The 25019-nt window shown below is 34.7% G+C and overlaps 1 protein-coding gene, 1 non-coding gene and 1 pseudogene across 2 annotated transcripts in view; 1 reads left to right on the top strand and 2 right to left on the bottom strand.

The window, feature by feature from the left end:
- Ric1 (RIC1 homolog, RAB6A GEF complex partner 1) overlaps nt 1-22116 on the bottom strand; it is a 107617-nt gene extending 85501 nt beyond the window's left edge. Inside the window, 1 exon segment of the mRNA XM_053743299.1 lies at nt 21689-22116. Coding sequence (XP_053599274.1) covers nt 21689-21832 — 144 coding nt within the window. The 5' untranslated portion in view covers nt 21833-22116.
- LOC124965093 (U6 spliceosomal RNA) lies at nt 11491-11595 on the top strand. The gene has a single exon (XR_007105099.1). It is a non-coding gene; the product is annotated as a U6 spliceosomal RNA (small nuclear RNA).
- LOC124964758 (protein FAM204A-like) lies at nt 17379-18953 on the bottom strand (annotated as a pseudogene).
- Nucleotides 22117-25019: the final 2903 nt, after the last annotated feature.

Below are 25019 nucleotides of genomic sequence, written 5' to 3' on the forward strand. Positions count from 1 at the left end.
CAAACTAAATTTTATATGAAATGGCAATAGATGAAGAAGAGCCAACTCAATACTGAAGAAGAACATGTTGAAGAATATGATACTACCTGACTTGAAGACTTACTATAAAGTTAATGGTACTGGTGAAAGAACAAACAAAATCAATCAAAGAAAGAGAACAGTCTTGAAATAGACCCATGTAAATACATTCAATTGATCTTTTTTTTAAAGATATTTTTAGTTGTAGATGGACACAATACCTTTACTTATTTATTTTTATGTGGTGCTAAGGATAGAACCCAGTGCCTCACAAGGGGGAAGCAAAGGCTCTATCACTGAGCTACAACCCCAGCCCCTCCACTGACGTTTGACAAAGGAGCAAAGACTACCAAGGAGAAAAGACAGTCTTTTCAACAAATATTGCTAGAACTAATGAACATCGACATTCACGAAAATAAATCTGGATGTACATCTTACACCCTACATAAGTACTAATTAAAATAAATTCCAGACCTATATGTAAAATGTAAAACTCCTGGAAGATAACAGTAGAAAAATCTAAACAGCTTTAGGTATGGCAAAGACTTTTTTATAAATGACACCAAAAGCACAATGTCCAAAGAAATGACTAATAAGCTGGGCTTTAAAGCAAAGAGTATTATCTAAATAAAATATACTTAGCTAATAATCTGCATTATGGATGTGGGAAATAATACAGAAAAGGAAATTCAAAAGTTTTTTTCTAGGAAGTAGCTTCAGGTAATGGCAGAGAAATTTGCTTCAAGTAACCTTCTTGGAGATAATGACAAGAATCTAGAAAACAAAGTATTTCAAAGCATTGGAAAGCAACCTAAAATAGGCAAAAATTGGAAATTAGCTATCTTGAAAGACAAGACAAGCCACCAGGTAAAATCTGTAAATCTGGCAGGCTCAGTGGCACAAGCCTATGATGCCAGTGGCTCAAGAGGCTGAGGCTGGAGGATTCCAAGTGCAAAGCCAGTCTCGGTAACATAGTGAGGTACTATGAAACTTAGTGAGACTCTGTCTCAAAATAAAAAAATAAAATCTATGGTAGACACACACACACACACACATTTTATATGTATTTTAATAGATCTTCAGCGTTTTGCCTAAAGTTACAATCCAATCTGTATCTGGATCTGTATCTGGTTCAGGGGTCACAGAAGTAGATTTACTGACTTGAGGCAACAAACAAAATTAAGACTTGCTATTATTGCTGGAAAGTTATGGAGGAAATTCTAAAAGAAAGGGTGCCTCAGGGAAGATCGATCTCAAAAATTCACATGTAAACTCTACTCTAAACTACATGGGAACGACTTCTTCCTGCATGGGAAAGACTACCGCATCTGATGAAAAAACAACAGATGGCAGTTGAGAGAAATGAAAGGAAGATACCAGAAGTTGCCCACCACAAGAGAAATAGAATTCAAAGTCTAAATTGAGATAAAGTAGCAGCCTTCGAGGCCATAACACTCTTAGAGGGACATAACAAAATTTGTCTCTATAATTTATGGTATATCATAAATGACATGTCAAAATTTAATAAGCATGTGAAGGAACAAGAAAGGATAACTCAAAAGAAAAAACTTTAGAGAAACTGAGAGAGGTATGACCCAGAAGTTAAATTTAACGTAAATTTTAAAGCAAGGTATTATGAACATGTTCAAGGAAAAATACTCATAATGAATGAAGACAAAAGCAGAAATCTCAAAACAGAAATAGAAACCATACGAAAGAACCTAACTGGCTCTCTGGCCTCCATCTGCTCCTTCATGGTTTTGGCACTATAATGTGCTTCACTATGCTCTCCCTGCCATGATATTCTGCCTCACCACAGGCCTAAAAGCAGAGGAGTCACATGACCATGCAGTGAAACTTCTGAAACCATGAGCCAAAACAAATCTTTCCTCCTTTTAAGTTGTTCATGTCAAGTATTTTGTCACAGAAACAGAAAGCTAACACACAGATACAGTTAACCACATAAATATTTATGATAACTAACCAAAAAAACCCCTAAGACTCATCTACATGATGTCTACAAGAAATGGACTTTGAATACAATGATATAAAAGGGTGGAAAATGAAAGAATAGAAAAATGTGTAAACAGTAAACCATAAAAACTGGAATGATAAAATTCAGAAAAAATAATGCTCAACTAAACATTATTATATATAAGGAAAAATTTCCTATTAAAATGATAAATTCATTAGAAAGGCAAACAATTATAATTATTATAGATAATTATATCTATTAATAAAGCTTCAAAATATATGAAAGAATGTATCATCATCATTAAAAGAAAAAAAGACACACAATTATAATCAAGGACCCTTCTCCCAGTAGTTTATAAAATTGGACAAAAATTATAGTCACATTCATTCATTTTTCTGTGTCAGATAACTTTCCAAAAAAGATCAAGGAGAAAACAATTAAAGATCTGTGAGACATATAAAGTCTCTGCCACATATTCTTTTCTTTTCCTTCTTCAAACAATATAAAAGATAAAAACTATTCTTTGCTTACAGGCTATACAAAAACAGGACACCACAGGCTACAGCTTGTCAACCTTCCACTACTCTGTCATTCATTCCCTTACTATTACTACCTGCTAAGATTCCCTCTCCCTGCTGCCTTACTGAACCAAATGTTTAGGTTTTCAGGACCTTCCTAGCTCAAGAATATGATTTTATTAGTCATTTAAATCCTGACATCAACTTCTCTACCTTAGAGTACTTATAATTTTTACTAATTGAGATCAAATTTGTTACAGTTTCATAGTCTTTCATTTTTCATGACATTGCCACTTTTTTTAAAGAGTAGAGTTCTGGCATATTTTTTATTTTTAGAATGCCCCTCAGCCTGTGCAAATATCCCATTTTCCTTATAAACTCAGACATTAATTTTAGAATTCATTAGCAGATCTTCCCTGCAGCAATTATTATATTTCAGGCTGACTCCTGGGTCCCTTAGGCATACCCTCAGTTTCTAAGGTTCTGGAACTATAATGTGCTCCAAGGTCATTCTTGCACTTTCCCTTCCTCAGCCCTTGAGTCAGCCATTCTTCCTGGGAGTGCTCTTTTGAACCTAGAGGTACTCTAACTCTGAGCTACATCTCTAGCCCTTCATATTTTTTATTTTGAGATGCCCACTTTGCCATCCTCCTGCCTCAGTCTCCCAAATTACTGGGATTAGAGGCATGCACCATTGTGCCAGTTTTATGTTTTTTATTAAAAACTTTTTAGAAAATGAGATCTGAAGCCAGGCACAGTGTCACACACCTATAATCACAGCGACTCAGGAGGCTGAGGCAGGAGAATCACAAGTTTGAGACCAGCCTCGACAACTTAGCAAGGCCTTAAGCAACTTGGTGAGACCCTATCTCAAAACTTCAAAAAAATAAATAAATAAAAAGGGTTGGAGTGTAGCACAGTGGTAAAGTGCCCCTGGGTTCAATCCCCAGTACTAAAAAAACTAAAAAAAAAAAAAAAAGGAGATCTGAGTTATCTGCTGCTATAGTTAGTTATAAGCCATCTCAGCAAACATAATAGGAAATATTCCAATGTATACAGATACGTATATCTATATACGTATATCTATATATTTTTCTATATGCACATATGTATTTTATATATATCTATCACAGGAATTTCTACTATCACCTCTGACTATAATCCAGAACATTTGGCATTCATTCTAGAAGGCACTCTTGGTTATTTGTAGCTTCTGGCAGTAAGAAACCCTGCTCTTATTTCATACAATTTATTTACTTTGCTCAAGCCTAGTATATACATCAAGTAGTTTTGAATGGTTAACTACATCCCTGTGGGAAATCTGCCAAAAAGAAAGTATTGTTTATGTATTTCTCCTATTTTAGCCTTACAATAAAGAGTTAAAATACTGGTTTTCTAAAGTTACACAGGTCATCCCTTAAAGTCTTTTTTGTTAATCTCTGCAAGTGAAATATATACAGGTTTCTAAGAAGCCAACAAGGTTCCAAACATCAAAACTGCTAGCCATTAATAGTTGTACTCTTGGCATCAAGTAAAAGTTAAAAACAAGTACTTTGGGTGTCATTTGCAGTGGATGAAAATAAAAACAGTGGGGGATAGGAATTAGGAATTTATTGTAAAAATCTAGAAAATAAACTTGACTTTGCAAGGGAAGTTAAAATAACAAAGCAACTTTTAAAAAGGATGTACTTAAAGTCAGGCGAGGTGGCCCAACCTTGTAATCCAAGTGATTTGGGAGGATGAAGCAGGAAGATTAAAAGTTCAAAGCTAGTGTCAGCAACTTAGCAGGTCCTACCCAACTTAGCCAGACCTTGTTTTAAACTTTTTTTTTTTTTAATTTAAAGGCAGGGGCACTGATGATGTAGCTCAGTGGTTTAGTGTCCCTTAGTTCAATCCCTGGTACCAAAAAAAAAGTACTTAGAAGACTAAACCTTTAATAAAGCTATAGTAATCAAGAATGTGTGATACTGGCATCAAGGGAGACAAACAGATCAATGAAACAGAGTCCAAAAGTAGAGAAGTCAATAGAAAGATGCAAAGCTAATTCAAAAGAGCATCTTTTCAACAAATGGTGCTAGAACAATAGGATATCTGCATACTATATTTTATAAAAGTTAATATATAGATATATTAAAATATATTTTACAGTTTTTAAAAAAGAACTTCAATCCATACTTTGTTTCTTGTACCTATCAATTTATAGATTATTATAGACCAATATGCAAAACCCAATCCATAGAAGTTCAGGAATATAAGTGAAAATCCTTTGTGGTCTTGGGTTGGTCAAAGATTTCTTACATAAGACACAAAAGGCCTGTTTCACAAACGAGAAGTAATTGATAAAATAAGCTTCATAAAAAATACTTCTCCTCAAAATACACTGTTAACAGATATGTCACAGACTGGAAAAAAATATTTGCAAACCAAATTTTACATCCAGGACTTGTATCCAGAGTGCATAAAGGACTCTTAAAACACAGGAATAAAATGAACAATCTAATAATAGAGGTAAAAGAACAATCTAATAAAATGAACAATCTAATAAAAGAGGTAAACAAAATAATTACAGTATCAGATTCTGCCCAGGTGGAATAAATATCTATGTAGTCAGACTGACATAAGTAACTGAATAAATTATCTATTAAGTCATACTGATATAACTAAAGGAATAACTGAAAGAGAAGGGACAGCATATTCTCACACCAGAATTCCAATTAGTAAATGTGATAGGAAAGAGGGAGGCAGAGAATCATAACTAGGTGGACACCATATATTACTAATAACTGCAGACGAGATTCAAATTAACTGAAGAAGTTCCAGGAAACCAGGCACAGTAGTACATACCTGTAATCCCAGCAACTCGAGAATCTAAGATACTAGGAACATAACTTCAACGTCAGCCTGGGCAACTTGGTGAGATCCTATCTCAAAATAAAAAATAAAAAGGGCTGGGGATGTGGCTCAGTGGCAGAGAACCTCCCTGAGAGGTTCAATGCCCAGTGGGGGCAGGGGATGGGGGAAAAGCAAGGAAGGAAAGGAAGGTTCCAGGAGAAATAAGATTTGCCTGTTATCTCCCCCAAGTTACTTTTTCAAAAATTTTAACTACAAAAGGAAAGACAGTAACTCCATGGTGGAAAAATCTGGCAGACAATAACTTAACCAAGTGATCAAAGTAAACATCACCTACCAGTAAGAACATCATAAGCTCTCAGATAAATATGGAGAGGGAACAACATTTTTGTGATCTTGTCAACAATTATATAAACTCAGTCCATTCAAGAGAAAAATCAAACAGACCTAAGATGACAAACATTCTACAAAATAACTAATCAGTACTCTTCAAAAAGAGTCAAGATAATAAAAAGGAGAATGAGAAAAACTGTTAATGACTGGAAGGGATGAAGAAGAAATAACTAAATGCAAAGTGAGATCATGGACAGAATTCTAAAATAGAAAAAGAACATCAATTTAAAAAATTTGGGGAAATTTCAATCAGATCTGTGGTTAATTATACCAATGTTAATTTATTTTTTGTTAAGTGAAAGATGCACCAAAAAACAAGTACACACTATATGACCCATTTAAATAAAAATTCGAGCAAACACAAACTAATCTACAAAGAGAAAAAGTAAGCACATGAGTGATTATGTGGGGATAGAGGGCAGTGAGAAACACTACAAAGGGGCATGAGGTAACATTTAGGGGTAATGGATACACTCATTATGATGATGATGGGGATGGCTTAATGCATGTATACATGTCAAAACTGATCAAATTATACAAGTAACATGTACAACTTATGTCAATTATATCTCAAGAAAGCTGTTAAAAGTTAAAAACAAGATATCTTGGATGGTCTTTTTGAAAATAAAATTTTCTGAATACAGAAGAAAATACTGCTTGAGAGACCAAATTGGAACCTATTGTAAAAGCCTAGAACAGACATCTGAATTAGTACATAAGGAGGAGGGGGAAGAAAAGAGAAATTTAAAAATGGAAATTTTAAAAAAGGAGCTATAATCTGTGCAGCAACTTCAATAAATACATATAAGATACAATCAGGAGTACATATATTTTTTATTTTTTATTTTACTTTTGTTTGTGTGTGATTTTGAACTCTCTGGTTCTTTGACCTGATTATTTTGAAAGATTTTTTTAAATACTGAGACCAAGGGGAGATTAGTAATTCCAAACAGAAAAGGGTTTTTTTTTTTTAAACATGAGCTTCATTATAGTTGGCATTAATAATAAACTGTCTATTAATAATGGTAAAATTAGTCTAGTACTGAGTGACAAAATTTAAAAATCATGGTATGTTTTACCATTTACTAATTTTTCATTTCTTAATGTTTCAACATTTAAATATGTTATAAATTTCTCATTTCTAAAAATAAAATTTCATTTCTTAGCATTGCGAGTCAGAAGTACACCAAATCTGAGGTTTCTATTCCGTACCCATATTGAAACAAACAGAGTAATATACAATAATGTGGGTTTCTAAGACTGCTAAATTTTGATGTACAGCACACAACTGCTACTCTTTAATCTCACCTCTTGACTTGCATTTTGCACAAAGTTTAATGAGCACTATCTTTGCTCTGTAAATGGCAGAAATCAACATGTTTAAAGTCCCTCAATTGTTGACTCCATGAAAACAAAAACTTAGCTAGGACACAATTTTACCTACTACAACACTCTTCCTGTTTCTAAATACATGTGTATGTAAAGTCTGCTGCTTAGTTAAAAATGCAGTTTCTTAAAACACAATAAGAAACAAAACTTTGCAACATATAAAATATGGTCCATAGATTATCCACAAATCCTTTTGTAAAGCTTCATGCTATTAAATATGTTTTCTTACTAATTTTGTTACATCAACTAATCTCATGAGTTTTATATTCTTTGACTATTCATAAAGAATATGAAAGGGTATACCTATCTATAAATTCCTAGTAATACACAACTTTAGTCAAAGTAGTTTTTCTAACTCAGATGGTATAGATTTTAACAAAATATGTAATGTAAACATGTAGCATACTTATGATAATGAAATGAACACCTACAAACCCACCAGATTAAGAAATGATTCACTATCCACAACTCGGAAGCTCCCTGAGTGACCCTAATTACATGCATCTGTAGCTCTCCAAAAACTTACCCACTATTTTTAATGTTGTGATTATATATCTACTCTTCTATAATTTACTCACTTCTTATACTAACTGAATATACTATTTAACTATTCTGTTGATATGCATTCAGAAAAAATTTTAGAAATTAAATTTTCTGATAAAGAAAATTAGTTTCAAAATGAATAACGTTGGGGTTAGAGGGTCTCCAATCATATATAGTCCAATTCAATGTACTATATCAACTGTAAAACAGGCACTGTAAAAACTGTATAAACTGTAATACAAACGTCAATAGTTATTAAACTGAGAATCATATAACACATTTATGTTCTCAATGGACTGCAAATCCATGGTATTTACATGCCTACTAGTATTTTTTTTTTAATGTTGAAAGATTTAAGGTTATGGCTATACTTGGAGAATATCTGCAAAATTGGATTCTGGCTTGATCTTTTAAATCTTAATAACTGTTTTCAAAATTAGTTCACTCAAGGGCTGGGGATGTAGCTCAGTGGTACAGTAGTTTGCCTGGCATGCCTAAGGCTCAATTCCCAGCAGCACAAAAAAAAAAAAAGAAAGAAAAAAAGAAATTAGTTCACTCAAAATACTCAAGATTATATAACTATTATGTTCTCTGTAGTAGTTTCCTGGGTCTGCTGTTCAAGTACCAAACACTGGGTGTCTTAAGACAAAAATTAATATTCTCTCAACATCTGGAGGCTCAAACTCTGAAATCAGCGTCAGCAAAATCATGCTTCCTGACAATTCTAAAAGAAGATCCTTTCATCCCTCTTAGTTTTTGGTGTTTACTGCCTATCCTTAGTGTTCCTCAGCTTAAAGATGTATCACTCCCATCTCCTAGCTGTCACCAATGTGTGCACTAGGCATTGTCCTCTTCATTCCCAGACATTTGGCAAGTCACAAGGTCCACGTACAAAAAAGCTAGCACACTCAGTCCCAAAAACTCTGATGGGGACTGGGATTTTCTGCCTGGACCTGGAGAGGCAAGATGTGGTGAGTAGCTAGCTTAGAAATTTACCTCCACTCCTGCTCTGCTCCCTTTACCTGAGAGATCTAGTATCTTCACACAGTCTTTCTTCTATGTGTACGTGTATTTTTGTTCAGATTTCCCCTTTACAAGGACATCAGTTATATAAAATTAGGACCCATCCTAATGATGTCATTTTAACTTGATTTCCTGTGTAAAGACCTTATTTCTAAATAAGGTCATATTCTAAAATGTCAGGGATTAGGATTTCAACATTATCTCTTTTGGGGGCATTATGATTCTACTCATAATATTCTCTGTAAATGATCCATAATAACTGGGAACTGGGGTATTAAGAGCAAATAAAAACATCCTACGTGTGTATGTCAAACTGCAAGTTTTTGCTAACACTATCAAATAAAATATTTCTGCAATGACAGAAATATTTGTACACTTTAACATAATAGATATGTCACATATGACTACTGGACATTTGAAATGTGGCTAGTTTAAGTAAGAAAACTAACTTTTAAATTTTATTCAACTCAATGAATTAGAATTTTTAATAATATGTGGCTAGTTGTTTCCATACTACATATACTGAAATAGGCTCTGCATAACTGGTGATTTGTTAACTTAGATGAAGCTTTGGAGATCAATTCAGTTTTAAAAATACGGTTGTTTCTTCACTATATAGCTTAAATGAATCTTCAACAAGTGAATGAACACTGTAAATTTTCAACAGTATATAGTATATTTCCCAGGCTTATTTAAATAGCTCATCTCCCCTACATTATCATATAGTATCAAGAATACCTCATATTTTTTCTGATTACCTTCAAGAAATGCTATTCTACATTTTTCAAGTAGCTTTATGTATATATTGTGCCTAATATATTAAACACCATCAACTTTTTAAACTACTTTTATACTGTAAAATTATTAGGGTGTTATTGCTATAGTCACAAACTTGTCCAATTATTACCATCTTTGTACTTCTGAAATATTTTCAATACCTACCCAAAGAAATTCTGTATCCATTAGCAGTCACACCCCATTTTCTCCTTCCCCTGACCCACAGCAACTAATAATTTTTCTAATAATCTTTCTTTCTGACTCTATGAATTTGTCAATTCTGGACATTTAATGTAAATGAAATTATAAAATATGTGGCCTTTTGTGTCTGGCTTCATGCATTTAGCCTGTTTTAAGGTTTGTTAATGTTGTACTGCTTATCAGTATTTCATATATTTATGACTGAATAATATTCCCTTAGAGACATATCATTTTGGGGTTATCCCTTCATTTGTTGATGGACATTTGAGTGGTTTCCATCTTTGGCTATTAATAGTGATACTAAGAAAATTCATGTACAAGTTTTTGTTTGAATAGCTTCTGTCAGTTCTTTAGGATATATACCTAGGAATGGAATCGCTAGGTCACATAACAACTGTACATTTAACTTTTTGTCAAGCGGTTTCTACAGTGCACAAGGGTTTCCATTTCTCCACATCTTTGTAAACAATTGTTATTTGTCGTTGTTGTTGTAGCCATTCTAGTGAATGTGAAGTATTATTTCCTGGTTTAGAGTTACACAGCTCTAATAATGAATGATATTGGACATCTTTTATTTTCAATATAAACATACTGAACTACTTGTGTATCTTCTTTAGAGATGCCTATTTCAAACTAATTGTCCATTTTTAAATTGAGCTAACCAATTTTTAAAGTGGTTATGTTCTAGTACTTGAATCTGTAAGCTGATTGTTGAACTTCTTTAAAATAATTTTTTCTATAAGAAAATTCCTTATAAGTGGTGATTAGATTCCATGGCCAGTTCACAAAGTTTATTCAGCCCACAAACATCATTAGGGAATATAATATAAGGATTAAGAATACAACTGAAGGCTGTATGCAAGGTTAAAATACTGGATCTGACATTTGTTTACTAGCTCTGTGACTGGACAAACTCTGGTTGTGCAGGGCTGGGACCAAGGCAAACTACCATTTGCTTGAAGGAAGGGGCAGCAGACTGACCTGAAGTAGGTACAGGGAACCTTCTGGAATGTTGAAAATGTTCTGAATCTTGATCAAAATAGTGGTTACATAAGTATATACATTTGTCAAAGTTTACTTAAATTCAGGATTTCACATATTACATAAAATTTACCTTTAGAAGAAATATCCAAAAATAAATAAATAAGCCATTATTCAAGTATACTGAATACTGTTTACAAAGGCAGGAAAGAGTTCTAATATACGTTAGAGGATTTCTCAAAAAGGATTTCTGGTTAATTGTTGATGATCCATTAGGTATTGCTTTCAAAACAGATATAGGACACTTATAATCAGTAACATGTAGTTTCTTTTACTGACACTTCATCAGTAAAGATGAATAATTAACTTCATATTTCAAACATTCCTCAATTTTCAAAAGACCCTCTTCTTTAAGGGTAACAGCCAATGGCAACTGTGACTGATTTCTCAATCCAAATACTAATGCTCTTGGCATTAAATTGAGATGATCAACTTCATCTATAGGAAGTGGCTTACCAATAATCTTTGGTTACTTTTCCCTCTCCTACAAGAAATGAGTAAGAATATCTAAAGCTCATTTTCAACCTTGTTATTAAAATCGGGCTGTTCTATCATTCACTTTATTACTATTCTTTATCCTATGAAATGTTACTTATCCATTAACAAATACTCTTGAATATAAACTCCTTAAAATCAATATATAACACATCATCTATAAAGTATTCACATAAGATGTTTAAGTCTTTAACCATAACTTAGTTTACAACAGGTAAAAAGATACAGAAAAACTTTAGCAATTAGCTAAACCAAGAGTGTGGGATGGTGCTTGCTTTGGGGGTACATTTACTAAAACTGGAAAAATACAAAGATTAGCATGGCCCCTGTACAAGGATGACATGCAAATTTGTTAAAGCGTTCCAAGAATGTGAGAAGACAGCCTACAGAATGGAAGAAAATCTTTGCCACCTGTACCTCATATAAGGCATTAATTTCCAGGATATATAAAGAATTCAAAAAACCTAACACCAATAATAATCATAACAATCCAATCAATAAATGGGTCAAGGAAATGAACAGACACTTAAATATGAATGGTCAACAAATACAGGAAAAAATGTTCAACATCTTTAGCAATTAGAGAAACACAAAACTACACTGAGATTTCACCTCACTCCAGTCAGAATGGCAACTATCAGAAAACAAGCAACAATAAATGTTGTCAAGGTTGTGGGGAGAAAGGTACATTCATACATAGATGGCAGGACTGCAAATTGGTGCAACCACTCTGGAGCAGTACGTAGATTCCTCAAAACTAGGAACAGAAACACCTTTGACACAATTATCCCGCTCCTCGGTATATATCCAAAGGAGTTCAAATCAACATACTACAGTGATGCGGCCACATCAATATTTATAGAAGCTCCATTCACAATAGCTAAGCTATGGAGATAACCTATGTGCCCAGATGAATGGATAAAGAAAGTGTGGTGTATATACACAATGGAGTATTACTCAGCCATTAAGAAGAATGACTTTATGACATTTGCTGGTAAATGGATGAACTGGAGACTCGCATGCTAAGTGAAATAAACCAGACTCCAAAAGCCAAAGGTAGAATGTAAGCTAACTTACAATAAGGGGTAAGAGAAAAACAGATATTCAATAGATATTTGGGGGCATGAAGGGAAGTGGGGGGGATAGGAAAAGCAAACACAGTGGAATGAATCAAAAATCATTTTCCTATGTACACTATGAATACACCATAGTGAATCCCACCATTGTGTACACCCACAAGAATGGGGTCCTAATTAGAATAAGACATATCCTATGCTTGCATAATTATATCAAAATGAACTCTACTGTTATGTATAACTAAAAAGAACCAGTAAAAAAAAAAAAAAAAAAGAACGTGCGGTGGTCTTCATGTAAAGTGGCCTAATTTACTAAAGCAATTTATGTAACAAAGTGAGAAAAGAAGGAAGGACTACCTTCTTTTTAGGTTAAGAAATTAAAAAAAAAAATAGCAATGCAATGGATCTTGAGTAGACTTTAGTTTTTAAAAAAGAAAAAGGCTCTACAAGTAACATGTAGAATATCTTGGGAAATTTCAAATTAAACTACATATTAGCAGATATTAGAAGATTATGAATTTTCTTATAACTATATCAAAGCTACATATTATTGTCATTTTTAGAAGATGGACACCAAAATATTTAGGTACCTGTGAAGCACCCTGAAATGTGCAATTTCTAAATAATTCCACAAATATGCAGACATAAACACAAATACACACAAGCCAATAATAAGGCAAAATGTTGAAAACTGTTTTGGATCTAGGTGATACTACATGTTCTGTATGTTTTAAAATTTGTATACAATTTTATAGGAAAATAATGGTGACAGGTTATATTTTCTTAAGCAACAATACTTAGAATAAAATTTAATAAATTAAAGAAATCACCTATATTATCCAAATGGTCAAAAGATATTCAAATTCTTTTCACCAAATAAAGTTTATAAATAATAAGCGTATGAAAACATGCTAAATACAAATTAAAGCCACAAATGAGACACCATTACAAATTCACTAAAATGAGTATGCAGAAACAGAAACTTTCATAAATTTACTGATGAGGATGTAAACTGCTACAGCAACTCTGGAACACAGTATGACACTGTCCTAAAAAGTTAAGCATAAACTTATCATAGCAATTCTACTCCTAGGTGTCGCACCAGAAGAAATGATAGCATATGTCCACATAAAGGCGTATACATAAATGTTTACAGCATTATTCAAAATGACAAAAAACTAGAAACATTCTACATACCATCAACTGGTAAATGAGTTTTTGGAAATGAGATGTATCTTTACAATGGAATAATTTCAGTAATGAGTCCTACACCTGCACATACCCAAAACATTATACTAAATAAAAGTCAGACTCATTATGTGCAACCACAAAAAATGGAAAGTTATACTCCATGTATGTATGAAATGTCAAAATACATTCTACTGTCATGCATAACTAAAAAGAACACACAAAAATTTTAAAAATAAATAAAAGGCATAAAAATATTGCATATTATATAATTCCACTGAGATAAAATTTCCAGGAAAGTCAGATCCAAAGGGACAGATGCAAACCATTGGTTTCCTGAGGCTGGAGTGAGAGTAGAGGTTGATCACAAACAGGCAGAATACTTTTAGGATTGATCTAAATGTTCTAAAACTAGATTGTGGGGATAGTTGCACAACTCTAAAAATGTACTAAAAAATCATTGTACACTTAGAGTGCATGTATTTTTGTATACCTCAAAGCTGTTAAAAAAAAATTAAACCACAGTGAATTCTACCACATACCCATAGTAATATCTGGACTTTAACATGCAAATTTAAGTATTATTTACGACTGAAATTAAAGCAAATAACTTGTAGAGACAAATGACAACTCAAAGTAAAGCAAGTGTAATGAACTTAAAGGTAAGAATCATTCCATGATTTCAATCAACTGGTACCTACTGGTCAGTAAGAAATTTGAATTAAAGAACTGTCTCATTTTGTGGCAAATGTGAATTCTAAAAAATTTTAAATATTTTTAAATTGTAAATTTATTTATTGTAATTAAATTGCCTAATAAGCTAATACAGGTAAAAATTTTTTTAGATAAAATGTTTTAATGCAGTTCCTGTATCACCATTTTAGTTGACATACAAAGCACTATTATTAAATACATAAAAACAAGAATTTTTTTTTTCAATTCTTCAATCCTGCTGATTTAGATAAGGAGGAAATCTGGACAAGGTGATAGTTTACTAATAAATAATCTTACACATATCTGCTAATTTTCCTTTTTAACAAAGGGGTAAGAGCCTCTAGCAGAAACTGTATTTTCATAACATTGTTTTCACTGTATCACTTCATAAGGTAATCTTCTGTTCATGTAAACAGTCCTAGCTTTCCATTTATGACAAAAGTATAAAGTAATTTGTGAGGTGTTCCTCTGCCCCAGACAGGATTCACAATTTGTCCCAAATTCGTGGGCTCAAGTTATAGTCCTGCCTCAGCTTCTTAGTGCTGGGAGTACAGGAGTGTGCCTCCACACCTGGTTTAATTGGAATGAGAATTTTACATTTAAAAGTTAGAATGAATAGGTTGTATGAGAGCAAAAATCATAAACAAGGCATGCAAAGAACCTAAATTTGGTTCTAGTCAACAGTTAACTCCAGAGGAGTGCTCAATCATAATATGGACTATGTCAAAGATTCATGAGTACCTGAAGGTGGCTAAAATATTCTCTTTAAATCTGTCTATATACTTCTTTTTCTTTATTCCATAGATCAGGTCAATAAAAACACATTCTGGAACCAGAAATTTGATTCTATATGAATACTAGTATACTAGCTTAAACTTTGATAAACTATAGATTACCTAATAATTAAAGTAGGATCCTTTACCACTTACCATTTTTCTACTATAATTTGAACTACATGAAATAAAATTGCACTTAATTCATCTTCACTTACTATAAACCCTAATTTTAGGTTTTCTGAACTTAAGTCATAAGTTAGTACTACAATTTTTTTACTATATATTTTTAAAAATCTTTAAATTATTAAATCTTTTGAAAATCCTGTGCTACACAAAGTACAGATATTTTGAATTAATTTCTAAAAAGGTATTAAGCATTTGCTTTGTGGGAGGCACTGGGGATAACATGAAATAAGATAGTTTTTGTCCTCCAATTTATAATACAGTTGGAAAAATACAGTATGAATGTGAAACTTACAAAAGTTCAAAGTAGAAAGTAAAATTATCCCTAGATACAAGAGCATGTAGATGACATGCTAGAAAACTCTAAAGACCCTACAAAAATCTGTTAAGTGAATTCACTAAATTTTCAGAATATGAAATATATAAAAATCCATAATTCTCTGTACCATAATCTATATATTAACAACAAACTAAAAAGGAAATTAAGAAAGCAGGGCTGGGGTGTAGCTCAGTGGTAAAGTGTCTGCACTTTAGGTTTGAAATGGGGTGGGTGGGGGGTGCCAGGTCAAAGTTTCAAAATGAATAAATTCTGGAGGCTTAATATACAATATGGTGACTACAATTAATAATAAAGTATTATATACTTGAAATTTGCTATGAGAATAGATCATGTTATAGGCATGAAAGTTACTGTCAGGTGATGGATACGTATATTAGCTTGATTTTGGTTATTACTTCACAATGCATATATATATATATATATCAAAATATCACATTGTATACCTTAAGTATATACAATTTTTGTCAATTATACCTCAAAAAGCTGGGGAAAAACAAAATAATAGTCATCAATGTACGGTTATGGTAGGTAAGAAGGACTCAGAGAAAGAAAGATGTCAACAAAAGTCAAGTATAGATAAAATTCTAATGGTAAAAATGGTGCAAAAGAACAGTTCAGGAAGGGTGTGTATTTCTGATATCAAACTCAGTAGATTGAGTTTAATTCTTTAATAAAAAGTGAACCCTGGAAGACTTTTAGAGCAGTTAATTTATAAATAAGTTCTCTAGAGGCAATAACAGAATAGAACAGAAAGGGCAAGAAATGGGGACATGGAAAAAATGAGAATTGAATTAAATTAAATGGTCCTTCTGAGGTTGATGGTTAATCCTATACCTGATCCTATAGTTTGGTTCTTTGGACATCTATCTCTTGTTTTTTCCATTATTATCACACATCAAAAGGAATATAAGTTTCTGTTAAAGGTTACTCAAAGATTTTATTTACAAAAGCCTAGTGATTATGTGCCCATTTCAACTTTTTATTAGCAACCTACAGAGATAACTCATAAGAATTTATCACATTATCACACTAACATCTTTGAATAGAATATTTTCTACATATAATATGCCTCTTCATCCCTTTCATATCCTCCCTGTTTATGCTATTTTTCACAACTGATGGTTCAGAAATACTTGAGGGTATTTTAAATATTTGAAATCATTAGTGACCTGAAAACTGCAATATGTCTATATATCTAATTTGAATGACAGCACTCTCAGGTATCACTCTGAGGTTCACATATGTAGACCTTCACATTCACTGGTAAGCAGTATATTAAAGGAATAATCCTAAGGCCCTGGTCAACACCTTGTCAATCATAAACCATATCCCACTTTACAGAGCAGCTTCATCCTCAAAGTTGAATCCTTTTATAATACTTTTTTTAAGAATTAAAAAAAAATCGTTAGAGCATCAAAGGAATTAAAGACATTTGTAAGGACAGTATCAATTCAGACTTATTTGCATGTATGACTAATTCATTATAAACAAAAGCCAGTCTTAAAAATGTTTCAGAAAAAGTGTAGTTATGCCAAGAACAAATAAGAAGGTACAAAGATCTTAGAGATTATGCTATACCAAACATGTGAAAAGCAAAACTGATTTCATATTGTAGGTCTAAAAAAATGAAATCCTATCTTTTTTTCTTGTATGTATGCTTAGATTTCTTACACGAATAACAAAATGTTTCATTTCATTCACTTCAATAGAATGAACTCCTTAGAAAAAAACTGAAAAGAGTTGATAATCAGCTCCAAAGTTTCATGCTTACTTTTTTCTATTTCTACCAATTTCCTAACATATTTAACATAAGCAAGAAAATCTTTTCAGTAAGTTGAGCACAGGAGTCTAACAAGTGTCGTGAAGAATGCTGACAAATTATATATATCCCATGTTGCTTTTGGTTTTCCATCTCTTCTTTGCTTCAAACCCCCACGTAAGTTCCTTTTTTTGAGCCTATAAGTTTTCAGCCTCCTTATTGGCTTTTACAAACTTGTGACAAGCAATTGCTTTGGCAAATTGTACATGAAGCTCCCAAGTAGCAAGCTGGTTGCTGAGTTCTTTAGGCTTCTCAACATTCTACTCCTCTACAGCCTGAACTATCCTCTTTTCAAGGCCTGACTTGGCAATCTTTTTAACAGGGAGCTCAAATCTATCACTGGTTTCACAGACTGAATAAGCTCTTGTCATTGGATTTCATTTAAGGACTGCTGATTTATGGAGCATTTTCTCTTTTTCCCTCTGAATTTTGAAGTTTTCTGTTCAGAATGTCTTTATGCAACTCTTGAAATTTGTTTCACAAATTTAAGGGAATTCCAGATGGGTACTCTTCATTTGCATTGGCCTCTGCTTCCATTTTTGGCCCATCTGCAGGGAAATTTCAGATTTCTGTTTCTCTAACGGTCCCATCCTCTTTGTCTTCCTATAAGTTAAGTTCAGACTTCTCTAGGGGCTTCATCTTCAGAATTCGACTCAGCATCACTTTCATTTAGGCCAGGAGGCAGCAGTCCACATCTTTTCTTTGGTCAGGAAGCAGCCATACTGCATCTATCTTAAGATCCGTTTATAATACTATTGACAGAAATACATCAACTGTTCCATCAATAAAGTTGTACTTCTACCACCTCACACTAACATATACATACTATACCTGTTTTTAACAACTTTTGGGAGGGCTTCAAAATATATGGATGATTCCTATTGTAGACTCTAGAATTTTTTTTTTAGAATTCCTAAGAACTGCAATGTAGAGAAAATAAACTTAAATTAACACATTATACAGAAAATGAAGCAATAAAAACTTCAAACTTTAACAATGAAATATGCTAGTTTTAAGTCTCTATCAAAGAGTCAAATAAATACCTACAGAAACTCTTCTTGTTCATAAACAGTCTATAACAGCAGCATGGTATATTTCTCAAATTTGGGATAGAAAAATAAGTAGGGAGAGATATGACTCCATAACAAGTTCCAATAGCTACTTAGTATATATAATAGTATCTATGAGAGGTACATAAAAGTTCAAAGACTCAAAATGTACACAAATTATTCTTAAAGACTATAATGTTTCCATAGTCTCATGGGTAACCAACATTTCGCAATTTTTCTGGACATTAAAAAACTGGCCGAGACTAATAAATACTTGTTCCTTCCACAAAGCTAGTTTTTTCTTTTTAAAAATGCATTCCTCTTTATTACCCTATGTACAGGTATGAAAAAAAAAAATTCTTTAAAGTGTTTTCCTTCTTAGCAAGTTTAATTTACTAAGTGAGCCCTAATAAAATTTTAAGTAAGCAAATCTTATTATATACTCTCATCTCTTTGAACATGTTTCTCCCTGTCTCTGAAGCGGCTGTAAGACTTCAACTACATAAAATCCTTTAATCTTCAAAATTCACTTGATGCCATAAAATTACTTGCACCTACAACTTTTCCAAAAATCAAAGCTTTCATGTTCTTATTGCAAACACTTTAAACCAATTCATTATAAATTATGTAACTGATAGTTCTTTAATTTACCTAGTGGTAGTTTACTTTTTAACAATTTGTTAACCTAAGTTTAACTTACACAGTTTCAGAAAGTTTAGAAATTCCCTATAAAATAAAAATGGAAGCTTTCAGTGAGAGAAAAGACATTCCAGAAAGGTACTTGTTCCTCACATACCCAGTCAAATAATCACAGATTTTAGAATCATCTGGTTCACACCACATGACCCCACAGCTACACCCCTCCTCTGTATTTATCCCAAAGAATTAAAGTCATTATACCCTATCGATGCATGCACACCCGCAATAGCAAACTATAGAACCAGCCTAGGTATTCACTGACAGATGAATAGATAAAGAAAATGTGATACACATACATACATAAATACACACACAATTTTTTTCAGTAATAAAGAAAAATGAAATTATGTCATTTGCAGGAAAATGGATGGAACTTGAGACCATTATATTAAGTGAAGTAAGCCAAACTCAGAAAGTCAAGGGTCACATGTTTTCTCTCAGATGTGGAAGCTGGAGAGAAAAAAGGAAAAGACAGATGAGATAAGGGTCTCATAAAAATTGAAGAGCAATCAGCTGAGCAGAGAGAAGGGTTCAGGGGGAGAGAAGAGGTGAAGGAAAGAGGAAATACTGGGGAATGATATTGGCCAAATTCTATTGTTATTCTGTGAGGATGTATGAATATGTAACAACAAATGCCACCATTATGTACAACTATAATACACCAATAAAAAATACGGAAAAAAGATTTTAAAATAATCTTGGAGTTCTCTGATTTAAAAGCAAAACCACAAAACAAAACAAAAACATCTTCTGGTTCAATATCTGATTTTTCTAAGAGAAAAAGCTTGTGCCCCAGAGATCTGGGTTAACCATCATGTAAAACCACAGTACCATGTAGCCTCCCCTAAAATACTCCTGAATTTCATTTTACTCCTTACCTCTGAACCCACAGATAACCAGAATTTTTTTACTTAGTGGATCTTAATAATAGTGGCCCCCTAGATTTCCACGAATAGGAATTGTATCTAGAGTGGGAGTTTAAAGGGAAGGAGTATGAGTACTTTTAAATTCCAGAACTTCCTTGCATTTATATTGTATCTAATTATCAAATAATAGATGCTTTTAGTATTCATAACATCATTAAGAAAGTGGAGGCCCATTTTTATGTTTCTTTTGTGGGAGAATAAAGTGGTTTAGTCTTCTAGTTTATTCATCCCTCATATTAAATTCTCTTTTGTCTAAAATTAAGTCAGGTCTGCCTTTGTAGAGGTAAGAAAAATTTTAGGCTTGACAATGTTATTGTCAAGTGAAATTACAAACTAAATTCAAAAAACAATTTAAAATTCAAGTTCTAATTATTTTTTCTGCATGTACTTTAAAACTATATACACCTAAACAAATTAAAAATTATTCAACTGGTATATACCTTGTAAATGAATATTTCACTGAAGAACCAAATGAATACTATGTACATATTTGAAAATAGAATTAAGCAATGGACAGATTGTCTTATTGCTGGTATTATGATTTTATAACATCCTGTTTTGTTCTGATATATATTTAAAAATAGGCCAAAAACTTATGGCAAACAGTCTGATTTACAGTCCACCTATGATAGTCAAACAGAGGATATAACAAGAATTAACTAAATCCTATCATCAGTTTTACTAGAGCTGTGAGGACAGTCAAGGACATTATGGACATTCCAATGGTAACAGATTTTGGGGGGGTTAACCAACTAAAATCAGTATTTCACATAGTTCTAATAAGGGCAAGGTCACAATCTATCTTCACTTGGTCAAATCAACTTTGAAGAGAACTTCATTCTGACATCGATTAGTACTGTCTTCTCCGGAGGAAAAAAGCATTTTTATACTCTTTAATTCCGAAATTTTTACAGACAGACCTATAGTAGCATGTACAGAGTAGGGAGTATCCCACCCATCACTTATTTTTCAAGTTTTTTCTCTTATCTGCTCGGTAAGTAAATACAAGAAGGAAAAAGATGACCAAGATCCAAAGCAAAAACAGCACTCTGTCGCATACCTTCTCCAAGTCTTATTATTTCCAGGTGCTTTAAGTAGCGCGGACAGATATGAGTCTACTTCCGCCCCTCCAAACCCCCCTTCAACTCTCTCAAGAGTCCAAAAGCGGTAAAGAGAAAACAAATAAACAAAAAACAAAAACAAAAACCTAGCCCGAAAGTGGGAAGTTAGCTATAAGGCAGGGAGTCGAACAACCAGACTCTTAGTAAAAATAACTGCAGCTCTAAGTTCCTAGAATTAAGTTATCAAAGGCCTGCAAAGTCTGACACTGGGAAAGCCCAACAGGCTTTCCCTAACTCAAAAAAAAAAAAAAAAAAGAAGACCTTTAAAGCAAGGGAGACCACAGCCGCCGGATTTCTAATTGAGGAAAGTTTAAACACATTTGCTCCCCGGGAACGAGGGAAGGGAGGTGAGAGTAAGTCTGGGCTCGGCCAAGGGAGCGCGCGGGGTCTGCATGGTGGGCGGCTGTCTGTCCAACGCGGGGAGGCGCATGGATTTTCGGCAGCAGCGATTTCATCCACCTGGGAGAGCCGACCAAGAGCTAGAGTCTGGCGCGAAGCTGCAGGGGTCCCGGGCTAGGGTCGATGCCGGGACGCCCGGGAGGGAGCTGCGGAGGACGGCGGAGGCTCTACTTACTCGGCTGTACCAGATGCTGAGGCGGGCCGGGGCCAGCACGGCGAAGAAAGCCCTCTGAGGGTCAGACTGAACGTGGAAAGGCGCCTCGGCCGGGCTCCCTGGAGGACAGAGCAGCCTCTTGGGCCAGCCGCTCAGGAAATACATGGTCCGCGAGGAGGCACAGACGCCGGAGCCCACGGCGGCCCCCGGCCCGGTCTGTCACACTCAGCGGCCGCGGGCTGGTCGCCCGCCTCCCACACCGCCACCGGCCGAGACGGCGGTGGCGACGGCGGCAGCTCGGGGCATCTGCCCGCTGGCCTGGCCGGGTCGGGCCGACTGGATGCTACACGACGAAGGCACCCCCGCGCTGACGGGGCCGAAGATGGGGGAGGGATGGGGAGGGAGAGTCGGGACCGAGAGAGGGCGGGAGGAGCGTGGAGGCCCGCCCCGGCCCCGGCCCCGCCCCTTCCTCGGGCAGCGCGGGCGTCACCACGCCGCGCCGCGTGGGTCGGCCGGGAGGGCTGGTGCGCGCGCGCTCTGGAGACTTCTCCCCTCCCACTTGCTGGTTTCTGAAGCTCCGCCCCAATGTTCATTGGCGGCCGACTTGTTGCGTCAACAGCTCTTGCTCCTCTGCACCTCCCACTTGCAATTTGGAGCTTATGATCAGGGGCGGGGCTGCCGTGTGAGAATCCGGTGGACCGAGTCGAGTGATAACATAGGGACCAAGCACCTTGGCCCGCCGAACACGCCCTTCGCCTGGCCAAATCTGTCTTCCTTTCCGGATTGGTGGGGCCTTCGCTGGGGGCGGGTCCGGCGCTGCAACGCCATGGGTGGGTGGAATGGAGCTCAGAGCCAGTGACGGCACCCGGTCGGGTTCCCATTTTAAGGTCGGGGCGGCCACCTTGGAAGGACTAGAGATGTCTACGCAGCGAGCACCTTTTGCGTAGTAGGGCTAACGTGCAGATCTGGTGGCTAGGTTCTTGCCTTTATGGAGCGTACATCCTGGACGGGGCCTTTATTTAATCAGAAAATAAACTACCTACCATGAAAGTACTTGAGTTCTATCCTCTGCACTTCAGGAATTAAGTTTGCATTCTTTCCCCCAACCAACCCTGTGAGACAAAGACGAGGCTGTCTCTTTTGCACTCGCAATAATGTTCTGCAAAAAATACGAACTTAAATTTTAGAGCTGGAACGAACTTGAGATAATGTAGTTTAGTATTTAACGTTTGAATCTCAGATATCACCTTTAAAATAACTACTTTTAAAGAATTGACGAAGTGATAACCTCTGAATAGGAGTCGGGATGGAGGTGTGGAGAGGAGAAAGGGGTTCTGTAATAGAAGACAGATTGACTTCTCGTCTTCCTTTTTTTAATTTTTATTTTGAATTTGCCCGTGTTTGTATTACTTTTTCAATTAAAAAAAAAAAGCCGAGGTTTAAAAAAAGTTAACCAACATTAACAATTAGCAACATTAGCAGCAAACAAGGAAACAAAGTAACTTAATCTGTATCAGATACAGCATTGAAGCTGGTACAACAAAACACAAGAGTTTTCATAATTTCCCCAAACGTTTGCTGCATTCCGTAAAAGGGAATCAAAGAACCGCCTCACCACTCGCCAGCCTCTTGTGATCAGACTGTGTCTCCTTCCTTGTGCTCTCCCAGTCACCACCGCTACCCCCTGTCCCCGTCCCCAATCAACAGAGCAGCTTGGAATGTTGTGAGCATAGTAAACTTGGAAAATATTTGATATATGAAACACTGCATGAAACTCTGATCCTCCTGAATCACACCGTGAGGCAAATAAAGAGGCCCAGAGAAGTTTCTTAACTTGCCAATGTAAAATCGTAGAACAATAACAAAGTTGCATCATACTTACCATCTTAGAGTCAGTTGTGCACCTGGCAAAAAGAGAGAGGAAATGAAAATGTTAAGAGTGCTGCAATTCCACTGGCAGTTTAGATAGCATATTTGTCTCAGCACTTCTTCAGACAGTCTTTGTTCTTATGAGCTTCTAAAATGTGAATATCTTCCTGCACTCAAGCAATTTAAGGAAATTCTAAGTAATTTTTATTATACTCAATTTTGATCTTACTTCCCAACTTTACAATCTAATTCTCCTGCATCATCCTTTGTAACATTTGAGGTTTACAAAATAATTTTACGTGCATGATTTGATTGAATTCCACAGTAAACTTTCAAGATAGGTAAAATTGGTGGAATATTGTTATTCTTATTTTTTTAATAAGGAAATAGAAGCAGAAGGGTGGAGATGCATATATTTACATGACCTGAAAAAAAAATTGGTTTTCTATAGATCTGGTGTTCTTTTGACTGGATTGTAATGAATTGTGGTGGCATTTCTGGGCATTGAGAGAGAGGGAAGGAGACTTCACCTTTCTCACACTTTTCTCTGTGTGAGCATACGTGCATACATACAGTCTAATCAAACTTAACCACCAACACTGTCTAGTCAAACTTATGGGACTCTATTCTGAGCTAAGACTTAAGTCAATAAGCAAAAGTTAATAGTGCATATCTGTACCCACCAAACTAAGACTTTTTTATTATAAGAAATAATGTTGGTAAGAGTGCATGGAAATGAGTACATATATACACCATGGTTAGGAGAATAATTTGGTAAAATTATCCTAAAGGATAGTTGGTAAAAGGATACAAGAGAAATAAAATAAGAGATCTTAAAAATATGCATACATTTGGACCACACTGTTTCTTTCTTTTGCTTATTTTCAAAGTAAATCAACCCTGATATGTATAGAGTTGTAGCTTTAAAAATGTAAAGGTGTGAGAGAAAATATTTGGTCCTCCAAAAGACATAATGTATTATCCCTCTTACAATGGAATGTTTTGCAAAAAAATTAAAATTATTTTGGAAAGAATAATCATATAGAAGTACATTTATTATATATTATAAAGTACTGAAAACAGATTAAAGACATAAAATATCCCCTGCTGGTGAAAAAACATATTTATGTGCCTACCAAAAAAAAAAAAATGCACTAAATATTGGTGTTCAGAAAGATCCTTGACATTTCATCCAATCAAAAAGGTGTACTGGTGACATCTTGATTCATTTAGAGATATTAAAGATGGGTGTGACAGAGATATGCTTGATTTGATCCTTACCTATAGACCTAGTTTTATAAGCCTTTTTTTTTGTTTAAAGGTCTCAATTTGAAAGTATTTGCCACTTGCAATCCCCAAATTTCTATGTTCACTTTATTACCTTCCATTCTTCATTAAAAATTAGTCAATTAAAAAATTTTTAAAAATAAAAAGCTCCTTGACTTTTGGGTGCTTAATATATCCTTTGGGATTCTTAATATTT

The sequence above is a fragment of the Sciurus carolinensis genome, chromosome 14, assembly GCF_902686445.1.
Source record: "Sciurus carolinensis chromosome 14, mSciCar1.2, whole genome shotgun sequence".
In the NCBI taxonomy this organism is placed as follows: Eukaryota; Metazoa; Chordata; class Mammalia; order Rodentia; family Sciuridae; genus Sciurus; species Sciurus carolinensis.